The sequence below is a fragment of the Gambusia affinis genome, linkage group LG05 (assembly GCF_019740435.1).
Source record: "Gambusia affinis linkage group LG05, SWU_Gaff_1.0, whole genome shotgun sequence".
Taxonomy (NCBI): Eukaryota; Metazoa; Chordata; class Actinopteri; order Cyprinodontiformes; family Poeciliidae; genus Gambusia; species Gambusia affinis.
The window spans coordinates 17,785,008-17,797,486 of record NC_057872.1 but is presented as its reverse complement, the minus strand read 5'-3'; the positions used below and the strand labels follow the sequence as shown (position 1 = coordinate 17,797,486).

Genomic DNA, 12,479 nt, shown 5'->3' with positions numbered 1-12,479 from the left:
CATGAGTGTTTATGTTATCACCGGATGATGCGAGCTCTAGCACACCCATGTGTACCAACGCGCTCACACGTACAGACGGAGGAAGCCTTGTTATGTTGGAAGAAGTGGCGATATTTATACCTGCTGGTGGTGAGACTTAAGGGATCTGAAGTCCCTAAGAAGCAAGCGAGGAGGGGAGCGGAGACGGAGGAGAGGTAAAAGGACAGAGAAGTGCTGAGATGGCTGATAGCCTCTTTAAAGAATATGATGGCAGTTCAATTCCCCGATCATCATCATCATGTACCGCCAGAAAGCAGCACACAGCCTCAGTAAGTGGTCAAGCAGAGAAAGGTCCAGGGAGGTCCACCAGTAAATGCCTGCCAGAAATGTCACAGATAGAACAGCGAAGGCGGTGATGGAGGGATGGCGTACGAGCAGAAGAGGGGCATGTGAAGGAGATGTAAGCCGACTGAGATGGCAATGACCCCCTTGGGGAAATGGAGACATATTTAAGAAATACCAGAGGGAGGGAACATAAACACTCACTTTAAGAGACATGAAAAAGGAGAGGGAGCGAAGAGAGAACGGGGAAAAGCACTGCAGTGAATGAATTAGACAACTGCACTATGTTTTAGAGTTAGTTTTAATCTAATTCATGGCTGGATGACTTTTTTTTTGTCAAACAGTTTTTATCAAATGAAATGCCACTCAGAAACACAGAGGATATAATAGCGGTTATACTGTCAGTTTTAATGCAGAGCAGAGGTGTCCAAAGTCAGTCCTCAGGTTATAATGTTTGACTCGAATGAATCAGCCATTAATTTGCTTACCACACCTGAATCAAGTGATTTGGCCATTAGCAGGTTGATAACATGCTGGGGAATCTGCTGGTTTGGAGCTGGTACACATCTAAAATCTGCAGGACGTCAGTCTCTGAAGACTCCTGATGTAAAATAGAGCTGAAGCTCAGTCTCAGAGAAATCCATCCATCCATTTTCTGTTCACCCTTGTCCCTTAAGAGGGGTCGGGAGGGTTGCTGGTGTCTCAGAGAAATGAAGGGTAAAATTTATCCTACATGTACTGAATGTGTCTTTTTCTTCTGCATCATCTTCTCTTTAAGATTAGATTTTAACCCAATAATCCTCCTTGTTCTGCTCTAGTTCACCTTTTCATTGCATGTATTCTCTTCATCTGTGATTTTCTTAACTATTACACCTTTTTGTCCCTCTTTATGGCCCATTTTCATACCAACTAACACTCTCATCCTTCTTTGCACCCACTGTTAACTTCACTGGTCATCCTAATTTCTCTTAACAATTCTTTTCCCTCCAAATCATCAATCTGTATGATTCCCTCACAACCCTCTAAATGACCATTCATTCCATTACAGTCCCACACATCCTCCTCATCCCTCCTTATGTCTCATGTCATCTTTCTCTATGTCCATTTTATTCTCCTCATTCCTCTCACAACCAATTTTCATCCCTTCATCCCTTCATCTTCCTTTACTGCCTCATTCCCTCTCATTCTCAACCTTTACAATCAAATTTAATGCCACACCCTCGTCATCAGTCTCCAAGTTCTTTCTATCTTTTCATGCTTGTCATCCTTCTTTTTTGGCTACTTAATCTTCTCATCCCTCTTTGTGAGGCCTGTTAATTGTGCTTATCTTCCTCATTTCTCTTTATGACACCTTTTAATCCCACTTTTTCTCCTCAACCCTTTTTCTTGGCACTCATCCATCCTCATGTCTGCTCTTCAACCATCTCATCGGCTTCATCCCTGTTTAGTGAAGCTTCTTTTTATGATTCATATTCCCACCTTCATCTCTGCTTTGCTCCTCATCACTCTCTGTTTGACCCCTCTCCATCCCACTGTCGTCGCTTGCAGCAGCTCCTGTGTTTGTTTGTTAAGGAGTCTATTCCCTGTTTGTACAAAATATTTTAGCTGTGTCTCCAATGAGAGAGTGAAAGATGTGTGCATTTAGAAACATATCATAATGCAGCAGCTGCATTAAATATTAAAAACTACTCAGTGTTATCACTGAGACAGAGACAGGACCAGTCAGGTTATAGAGGCAGAGGATATTATGTACTTTATTTCATACAAGTGCCGTGTCACATTTAGTTCTTGTTTACTGACTCTGGCTGGGTTCCTGAGCATCAAAACTAGTTTTTTGGGTTTTTTTAATATTAAACTTTATATTAAAATTTTCCCTTTCATTGTCCAAAATCTCAGTATTTCATCTCATTCAATATGGACGCATTCCCGTAACTAAATCCGGACCTTGACCTTTTGAGTTGTTAAATTTATTGCCAACATGCACTATCAGGTACCCAAGCAACAAAAGCAGAAACACTGAACTGGAAAGTAAGATGCTGTAGGTGTATAAATCATCATTACATTGATTTTTCTTGTTTTGTTTTGTTCCCGGGGTGAACAATAATTTAATGCTTTCTTGGCTTGGTCATATAGAAGAAAATCTGTTTGAGCTGGGCGTGATGCAATTATTCATTCATGTCAGCTGCCGTTGGCTTGGCTTCTTCCTTGGAAGCAGAAATAGCCAATCAGTCACATTGAGGGAAATATGTACTGCTTCATAACAGCTGTTTGCATATCATGTTACGCTCATGAGACATTAAACTTATTCTCAAAATAAAAAATAAAAATATTTAGATTTTATTTTTTCCCCCTCAAAAACACAGTGTACCGAATGCAACAGTTTGTGATGCGTGTGCTGAGCAACATCAAGTACAGCTCATACTCCCACTTGTTAGCCCGTCCCGTGCGTCACACATGTGCAAAGTGAGTGCGCTGACGATGTGACAGGTGTGGTTGACAACAGCTGTGAATTCTCTCAGAATAGCCCGCGTTGCATCGCAGGCCTGGAACGGGGTGTGGAGCCAGTCGGCTGAACTGACACCGGCGGGCAACCGGTCCAAAGTCTGCGAGATCCTTGGTTGCTCTCACACAGATTCCCCCATATTCTTAAAATCAATAATGGATGCCCTACGTGAAGAACTGTCTTCACATAGCTGTTAAATTCCCACAGAAATGTGCAGAAGAGGTAGCAGGAGATGCAAACGCAAAAGTGCCTGGAACTCTTAACACGTGCAGTGCAGAAGAGAACTTATAGAAAAAATATAAAAGGCTTTGCGCTGCTCTTTCATCTTTCAGGCTTTGTAAGTGAAAAGTCACCATTTTGCCTGACAGCAAGTTCAATTATTCATGCTGCCTGCCGTACATGAGAACAGTTTTTTAACCTGTGACCAGAACTCATCGAGCGGATCTCATGTCTCGGTGCTCAGGCTTGAAGACAACCAAAAGGAACGGAAAGGTACTGAAAGACAGAGGCCACAAAGCAGCAAGTTGGACACTGTGACCTCAGACTGTGCTGATGGAGTCGGAAAAACTGTTGATACACGCGCTTGCAACATTCGCAGTCACGAAGAACGCGTCTTCCAAAGTTATCCTCGCTCGCTTTATCCATCCAAATATTCGCTCTGCAAAGTCCAGCCCACCCCACTCGGTTCCAGTCTTATTCTTCATCTCTATTTTTGGGAGCAAAATCGAGCAGCTGGACCTCCTGAAGAGAGCTCTGAGAGATATGTACACACTGGCAGGAGACTGTACACGGACACTGTTATCAGGATATGCTGTATGTACAGGTGCAACTCCGCGCATCAAACTATCATCCACAAGTTATTACTTAATAACTTAATTACAAAGTTGAATCTCGTACATTAGATAGTAGTATTTTTTAATTATTACTATTATTATTATTATTATTATTATTATTATTATTATTATTAGTAGTAGTAGTAGTAGTAGTAGTAGTAGTAGTAGTAGTAGTAGTAGTAATGGTTTACAGCCAGAAGCAACCCAAAATTCAGTTTTTAGAAAGCCCAAATATCATGTAAGACCAAAACAAAAACAATTAAAAAAAAGCTATGATATGGCAAACAGTCATGGGGGAAACTACAGACAGTAGTCAAGCAAATAGTCATTGACATTCTCCACAAAAAGGGTTAGCTACCAGACTTCATTGTAAAGATGCTGAATGTTTACAGAGTGCTGTATGCAAGCAAGTTAGCATAAAGTTAAGAGGAAGAAAAAAATTTGGCTAGTCTAACAAAATAAAAAAATAGAGCACTCCATTCTGTCTACCGCCAACAAATTGATTTCAATTTCCTGCTGGATTTCTGCCTATTCTACCAATGGGACCAACACATGCTGCCCATAGTGTTATTGTCCTGGATTCACCAGCAAAGTATTAAGAGGAAAATGAGAAAAATGGGCTTCCTGAGAACCTCAACAGAGCCACAGCCTCAAGCGTTGCATTCATATAATGCAACGCATTATATGAATGCTGATATGCTGATATTTTTTGTATTAAAAATACTCAATGATTGTTGTAGAGATTAGAATTTTCAGAAATAAAAGCTTTAAACGTATCACTGTGTAAAATAAATATGTGGATCATATGAATTTCACTTAGTAATTAAATACTGAATCAAAATAAATCTTTTAACTGAGATTTCTCGTTCACTGAGATGGACCTGAAGGGGTTTTTGCGATGAAACCGGTTACTAGTGATTGGACTTTTCCACACCACCTCAAGAAGTAAATATAAAACACAAAATGCAGCCCAAATACAATCAAATAGAATCAGCAACAATTGTGAGTTCATGTATCTGGGGGTGGACAGTCCTTGTGTGGGTGAGTGATTTTCAGAGATCAATATAAGAAATCATTCAATGCTTCCACCCTCAGACGGGTTTCAGCTGAACGAACCAACATCTCTCTACCTTTCTCTGGGCTCCCTTCCCATTCATCTCTCTTTCCCATCTCGCTTCCATCCCCATGATTGCCATCCATTTTTCACCACAACAACCGGTGGGCCTCTGTCCTTCTCAGATATCTAAGTGAGTGTTTGAGCTGTTTGATGGTCCTCCAGTATCTGCTGGACTGAAACCAAATCAAACTAAAACTAATTGCCAGAAGACATTTAGATGTCTGGGTGCTATCCTGGAGAAAGCTTTCCTGAAAAGTTTGAGGTTTTATTTTTTTATCCTGCTTTCCTTGAACTCCACTCCTAACAAGAGTGATTATAGATTATTCATTAAGGTGACGGAGCTGGCATTACCCTGCTCAAACACATGGGATCTCCATTCATTTGTTTTGATAGACAATACTGCCAGCTTAAGATGGGCCGCATTGATTGTAGCTTAAGAACCTAAATCAGGCTTTTCATTATCGCCTTTCCTTTCTTCCATCCTTCCACAGACTTTCATTTTCACTCAGCCGCTTCTCTCTTCCGATCACACTCCCCCAGTTTGACGCCCACTGCGAGAGCAGGGAAGCTGAGGGAGTGAGAAAGTGAAGCGAAGAAGAGGAAGAAAAAAAGAATAATGAAAGAAATACAGGAATAAAAGGAAGCCCGGATGAAGAAATGGACAGGGATTTCAAAATAAAAAAGAGGGGACAGATGGAGGAAGAGGACATGAAAGTGCCGGCCATCTCCTCTGAGAAGGACGACTGCCGGACGAGAAGCGAGGAGAAAGACAAAGAAGAATTGAAAGACAAATTCAGGCCCATACATTTTCATTAATAGGAAGACACTGGTTTTGAAACGGTGATTTTAATACAGCAGTGGGGAGAAGAAAAGAGAGAAAGTTGGCAGCACAGAGCAGGCAGATCCCATCCCAGAGTGACCAGTACGATAAATTGGAGGCCACACACGTTAAGAAAGGGATGCGAAGCACGCCTAGCATCTAACCGGCTACCTGTAAATCAGAGTGCCACCAAATCTTTTCCATGATCAATGATCCTTCTGTGACAATCTGCGAAAGTAATGTTTCCGCCTCATTAGATAAAGAGAACCAGCCCTCTGTGATGTGTCAGACCAGAAAAGAAGGATGGGATGAGGGCAGGGATATCAGGAAGGTGAGCACAAGACACTGGGAGGCTAAGTAACACACATATATACACACCCAGAATAAACACACAAAAACAGCCAGGGGCCAGTTCAGCTTATTACACTGGCCATTACACAGACAAATGAGATCCTGGCCTCCTACTGATAATCTGCCCTGCATGTCCTTTGTGTCATTATATCACATCACCCGGAAGCAGCTACTGTCAAGCGTGGTCGTTACAGTGCACAACGTTCCTCCAACATGTGTGTACAGAGCTGGTCTGACTGTGTGAAGAGTTACAAGAAGCTACAAAGTGGTAAACATGGCTGCTCACTAGGGTGTGTTAAATTGGCACTATATTTTTCTTGTCAAACTGAAGTGCGTCCAGCAAAGTGCAATACAGTCACTGTGAGCTTGTGATTTTGTCTGGTCAGGTTAAGTCTAAACTAATATTCTGGCCTCTGGATATCAAGGCGAGTGATTTAAATTGGACACCCCCTGCCCATCAAACACAAATTTAAAGTAATTTGCATTTGGTTGATTTTTGTTGTTGTTGTTGTTATAATAATGATTTTGACAATGAATCTTAAGGTGTTGGAAACCTTGTTGACTGCTTAAGTCGAGTTGAGACTAAGGATTGCACTCATGCAGCCACTGCAATTCCAGATCATTACAAACTGGGAACTAATGCATCATCCAAAATAACAACAGTTCCCCCAACACTGCAGGGTTTATCAAACACAACATGCACAATTTGGAAGAGGAGAAGACGGAATGACCTGTTGCAATCTTGACCTCAACACCACTAAATGTTTGTGGGAGCATGCTGCCTTTATGCCAGAGTGACAGATAAAGCCACAGTGGCAAACTTGCAGCAAATGCTGCTCAAGGAATGGAAAGCCATTCCACAACAGTGTGTGACCGAGCTGTTGACGAGCATGAGGAGAGACATGCCACTACTTAGATTTGGTAAACGAATAAACTGCAAACATGTATTTTTTCTTTACATTTCAATCATCCAAACCGATAAACAACACCAAGAATGAGCAGAATACGCTGATTCAAATTAGCAGGGAGGATACTCAACCCGACTCAACTCAGCTGCTCAACCCACAACATCAAAATTATCATTTAAAGGGGGACAAATGTGCTTTTCAGAAGTGTAAGATTCACTTCCAAGACTTCCTGAATTATGTCTTGGATTTATTTTTGAGACTCCTGATTAGAAGTACCGTAAGCAGCTAATGAAGAACACTTATCGAGCTGAAATGATCTACACTGATAACAGATTTGTGAAACCTTTGCTCCATTTGTGAAGACAGAAAATTGGGCATACCTAATTTCTTAAAAAATGTGGCTAAAAGCCTCATCTTGTCAACTAAATGTGTCTTTATAACTTAACTCTTGACCCATCGAGATGAGGGTAACCTGGATGGCGACTGGACTGGATAGATTGATAGATTTGAAACAAATATATTGACTAAACGGTACCATATTATTTCAGTTAATTTGTTTAGCCATTAAAGTATCTAAGAAGTATTGCAGAAACAATTAACCATATAAATTCTTAAATGTCCTATAAAACATGTCTTGCACCCAACTTTAAATGACAGATAGCAAATTTTTCCATTGAAAAGTTGAATATGAAATGACCAAAGCTCAAAAGGTTTAAAGTATTGAAATGACAAAAATACAATACAGGTTACTTACAATATAAAAGGAAAATAGATAAAAACAATACACAGCACAAGAAAAGTTAACATAAGAGATTCTTAATAGACCTTGGCAAATGCAACTACAAACATGATGCGGTAGTTCAGTGGAATATTTCCAAAAGAAGTATTTCAAAGGTTTTGCATCATGCTTCTAGAAAGCTAAATATGTAGGAAGGTACTTAAAAGGAAACCACATCTTCAGCTGTTCATAAAGAATCTGGGCTTCTGCAGGTTTTAAGTATTTTATTCTTCACCACTTCATATTTTTGCAGTTTTGGTCGTTTTGTACCAGATTTATTTATTTTTTTTCCAGATACAAAAAGGAGCCATCTGCCACAAAATATTAATTCATACCGGCGTTGGGAACAATTTGTCAAATTGGCAAAGCAGTGAATTAAGTCGGAGCTGGTTTTAGCAGATACCAGAAAGGCTGAATGCATTGCAGCAAAGCTGCTCTGTTCAATGTCTACTGCGCCTTAGACCTCTGTCTGTTTAGAAACAAGCATTGGGCATTTCTGTAACCTTTAAGAAATCTAAGAGTGGAGTGTTGGGTCTATATCCTCTAAGGAAAACATATGTTGGACTTTTAATAATGAATATATTGTTATTGCTGCAATAAGCAGTACTTCATTCTTCATCAACCTGATGCTGATCTCTCGTCTGAACCATGGGCTGAAAAATGGAGGCTAAACACAACTTTTATAGCATCCTTTATTAACCAACTGGATATATTAAAAGACCCACAGTGGCACAAGACTGAGTTGGAAATTAAAATTATGGACTCAGTGTAAATGCAGGTGATTTCAAAAGAAACTGCTGCACGATAACTAATGGTCATCTTTTCTTATTCTGATGCTAATCCAAGATTCAGCAAAATGTCTTCAGGGTTTTGAGTTTTTAAATTTAATTGTTAAAAGTCTAAACTGAGAGGAATTTGGCTTTGCTAAGCAGGGAACTGAGGCTGCGATAGTTCCAGATTTTTAGGACTTGAGCCAGGGTTTATCTCTGTGGAAAAACAAAGAACTGGTGCTTTGTAAGCACCTGTACCAGTTAAGCACTGGTACCAGTTTGATGGGAAAGGCCCCATAGAGATTGTTGTTTATACTCAACAATGCTAATCATGCTAATTGCACTAAGGGCTGACATAAAATGTTACAGACAGTTTACAATAACAAATCAGTCATTTTGTCTTTATTTTAAATGAATGGAACCCTGTTTTCACACACTGTTTTTCTACACACACACACAGTGTGACATTGCCTCTGCTCCTAACATTAACAGTGAATGAGCTCTTATGGGAGAAAGACTAGAAAAGAAGGTAAGCTGTTATAATAGTCTTTAAAAGAAAAAATGTAATTGGCTAAAACTAGTAAATTTTTGTAAGATTTACTGTAATAGAGGAGCTTTTTATTTTATCATGCTGGTTGACGCTACATTTATGTAAAAGACAAATCCTTTTAGAGCAAGCACTTATAATTTATTGTTGTAAAAATACTCCCTTTTAGTCTTAGAAAAATATGACAAAAAATCATGTCGTGTCTAAAAATTTGTGTTAAGGAGCACAGCCAATATGCACAATTTTGTTAGCATAGTCGACAATATTTGGCTTGAAAATGTTGGAGGTACTATCTTCGGTAAAAAGTCTACTGTCTGATGACCTGACACTTATCAGCAGACATTCAACAACTGCTAATCATTTCTTTTTTAAAATAAATTAAAAACATAACAGTACACAAGAAATTATGAAACATCTCATGAAACAATTTTTGCTGATTTTGACTAAATAACTTATCTGATTTTTAATTTCTTAGCGATCATGTTCACTCACTTATTTGAAGGAAAGAATACCAATCATACCAGCCCACAAAGTAAACCTTTTTGGTATTGCCTTCTAATATTTTGCTGCTATGTAATGTGTGTAACGTACACTTTTTATATGAATTTCCTCTTGTAACCTGTCTGACATTTCGTCATCATGTGAAGATACATAATACTCACCTTGTTGTACACTCCCCACGACAGCTCTGTCTCAATCACCATGACCACGATGCCAAACATCCCGAAGATGAGGGCGTAGTCGCTCAGCCTCTTCCTCTTCTCGAATAGCGCCCTGCGATGCCCCAACTTATAGCCAATGTTTTGGTTCTTTCGTTTTGGGGCCTTGGAGGTGCTGCCTCTGGCCCCACTGCCCGTTGCCCCGACCCCTCCCTGCCTGCTGCCCCGCTCAGACTGTCCCCGCCTACTCTCCACCAGTGCGTGGTTCTGGTGGTAGATGGACATTTGGTTGGACGTGGAGTCAGTGATGTCATACCCTCGTCTGGGGTACGGTGAGTCTTCTTTGGACGAGATCACAATCTCCGGGGGGCTCTGGATAGGGGGTTGGTGAGTAGATGACTGGGTTTCTGAGTAAGTGGGAGGGGCGTCTCGCTGTCTGTCATGTCCGCCAGTCGCCGTTGCCCCGGCAACAGCTGAAACGCCACCCTCTTTGGTTTCACTGCTGCTGTCCGATTCGATGAGGTTTCTCCTGGAGGCGCTGAGGCGGCTCAGGGGCTTCATGACCCCACCTGTGTACTTACAGGAACTCATGGCAATCTCCGTGAAGGGGTTACTGTCCCTGCGGTGGACAAGCGGACTGGCCTGTCTGTGTTTGCTGCCCCTGTCCCTCTCCCTGTCACGCTCTCTGTCCCTGTCCCGCTCCATGGAGGGCGAGTGGGAGGAGTAGAAGAGGGCATTATAGACTGGGGAGTTGTCTCCACTCAGGCTGTGCTGGGAACCCAGGCAGGACGAAAGTGGGGTACTGGTGGGGTGCAGGGCATTGGGAATGGGCGGAGGCAGAGGCTGAGTTCCAGAGGAGGACAGAGGTAACTTAGGGAGGAGCGCCGGAGGCAAGTTGGGTGTGGCGGAGGACGGCGATGGGGTGCTGCCATTCAGGCGATCAATACTTGAAGCTCCTGTATGGTTGGAGTGGTTCGATCCTGGCTGGTTGCCAGCCGTGGAGGGATGGGATATGCTGCCCAGAGGAAGGAGGAAGCGCTGGTCCTCATCCTCGCTCCCTCCTAGCAGAGCCATGCTCAGAGAAGGGGGAGGCTCCATAGTCAGAGCTGTGGCCAAGCACCTGACTACAGTTTAACACACGGAGGGGGAAAGAAACACAAACAGATGATGATTACTCACTTTTTTCTTCATGCAACACAACAGAACAACAGACAAACATGAAAGGGAAGGACTGAGATCAAAACGAATGAGGAGCAAGTCTCCAAATGTTGGGTGTGTGTGACAAAAGGGGCCAATAGAGTGCAGTGAGGCTGTCATAATTTGGAGGAAATGTTATTCCTTTAGTCACATTTGAGTCAGCTGCCCAGCCAGCCACTCTCTCAACCCTCAGTCCCTCTGATTCCGGTGCCTCCTTGTTCTCTCACATCCCACAGCTCGCCCAGAAATCTCGGCCATAAAATGTCATCTGTGTTACACTGATGTTGTCAGTCAAGAGGGAGGGGGGAGGGGGATCCTCTGGCTTTACCCCCATGAAAATCAGATCAGGCTTAGAGACTCTGAGAATAACAATTTCACATCTGTCAATTTGCCTTTGCAGGAGAAGCGTGGCTGCAGCGAAGTGTCTGTTAACCATAAGTTGGCTGCAATCAGCTGCCGGCGACTGATCAAAATGCAATAACCTACTTTCAGTATGATATAACCAGATACCTTCACCACCCCTCCCGACTGTCCCCCCCTTACCTACCTCCGACCTCTTCTCCCACGATCCTTGCCCCCCAGGTTAGGTGCGTTCAATCACTGGCTGGTTGAAAGACAGGACCACCACACTTTTTCTTTCTCATGTTGTCAGAGCCATCCCCCTGGTCTTTTTTCCGCTTCGTCTCCTCTCAGCTCCTCCACAGGTCCTCGTCTCAGCAAAAGAAAGACAAAATTTGCGCGTCGCTTCTTCGCAGAATGAATGAATGTCTCCTCCTCCTCCTCCTTACTTTGAATGTTCAGTTTGTTTCCCCTAAAACGATCGTCGCGTATGTCTCGACGGTACACATTTCTAACCCGCTTCAGGGAGAAGATGATGAGGAGGAATAATCCACTGGTGACTGGATTAAAATCGGGCCAACCTGTGGCTGCGCGTCAATAAAATGTGCAAAAAAGGAGAGAAACAGAAAGGGAGGAGAAACTCGCCTGGGTGTGATTTATCAATCCAAAGATGAGCAGTAAAGTCTGTGATTAAATATGTGACAACAGCGACTATAACACTCAATCCCCAGCTCCCCGTCTCTCCGTCTCCCCGTCTCTGTCTCTCACTCTCTCCTCCAACTTCTCTGCGTCCTTTCTCCGCCTCCAGAACCGCCGCTCCTTCGTCATTGGACGCTGAAGCGAGCGCAGAAAACAGGTGGCAGGATATGCGCGCGATGTGGCCGCCGAACGGATGTTTAATTTACTGTACCCTGGTTATTTCTGGGTAATTATTATTTTTATTGTAACCTCAGAAAACATTATCCATATGGCGATGTGGCATTTGGTACCGTTGAGACTACATTATAGGAAAACCACGCTTTTGGTTGGGTATAACACTTGTTGGGCATTATATATATATATATATATATATATATATATATATATATATACAGAGAGAGAGAGAGACTTTGTTGTCCTTAAGCTATCATGGTGTCTTTAAGGTTGTCCATTTGTGACTTTAACTTAATTTCTGATCTCCTGAGATGTTACTGTAATATTTCCATACATTTATCCTTTATTGTGATGCAGTCTATTTTGTGAAACACATCAGTTACACCAGTAAAACTTGTACAGTGTACCCAAACTTCTGTCCCTGCAGGCCAAGCTGAGCTTCTGGTTTTGAATAAACAGGTTT

At 42.1% G+C, this 12,479-nt stretch overlaps 1 protein-coding gene across 1 annotated transcript in view; it reads right to left on the bottom strand.

Annotated features, from left to right (window-relative positions):
- Positions 1-11,902, bottom strand: part of kcnn3 (potassium intermediate/small conductance calcium-activated channel, subfamily N, member 3) — an 80,845-nt gene extending 68,943 nt beyond the window's left edge. Inside the window, exons 1-2 of the mRNA XM_044116784.1 lie at positions 11,352-11,902; positions 9,611-10,731 (exon numbers count right to left, since the gene is read on the bottom strand). Of these exons, the coding sequence (XP_043972719.1) occupies positions 9,611-10,705 (1,095 nt within the window). The 5' untranslated portion in view covers positions 10,706-10,731; positions 11,352-11,902. The remainder of the gene's footprint in view (positions 1-9,610; positions 10,732-11,351) is intronic.
- Between the last annotated feature and the right edge of the window lie 577 nt (positions 11,903-12,479).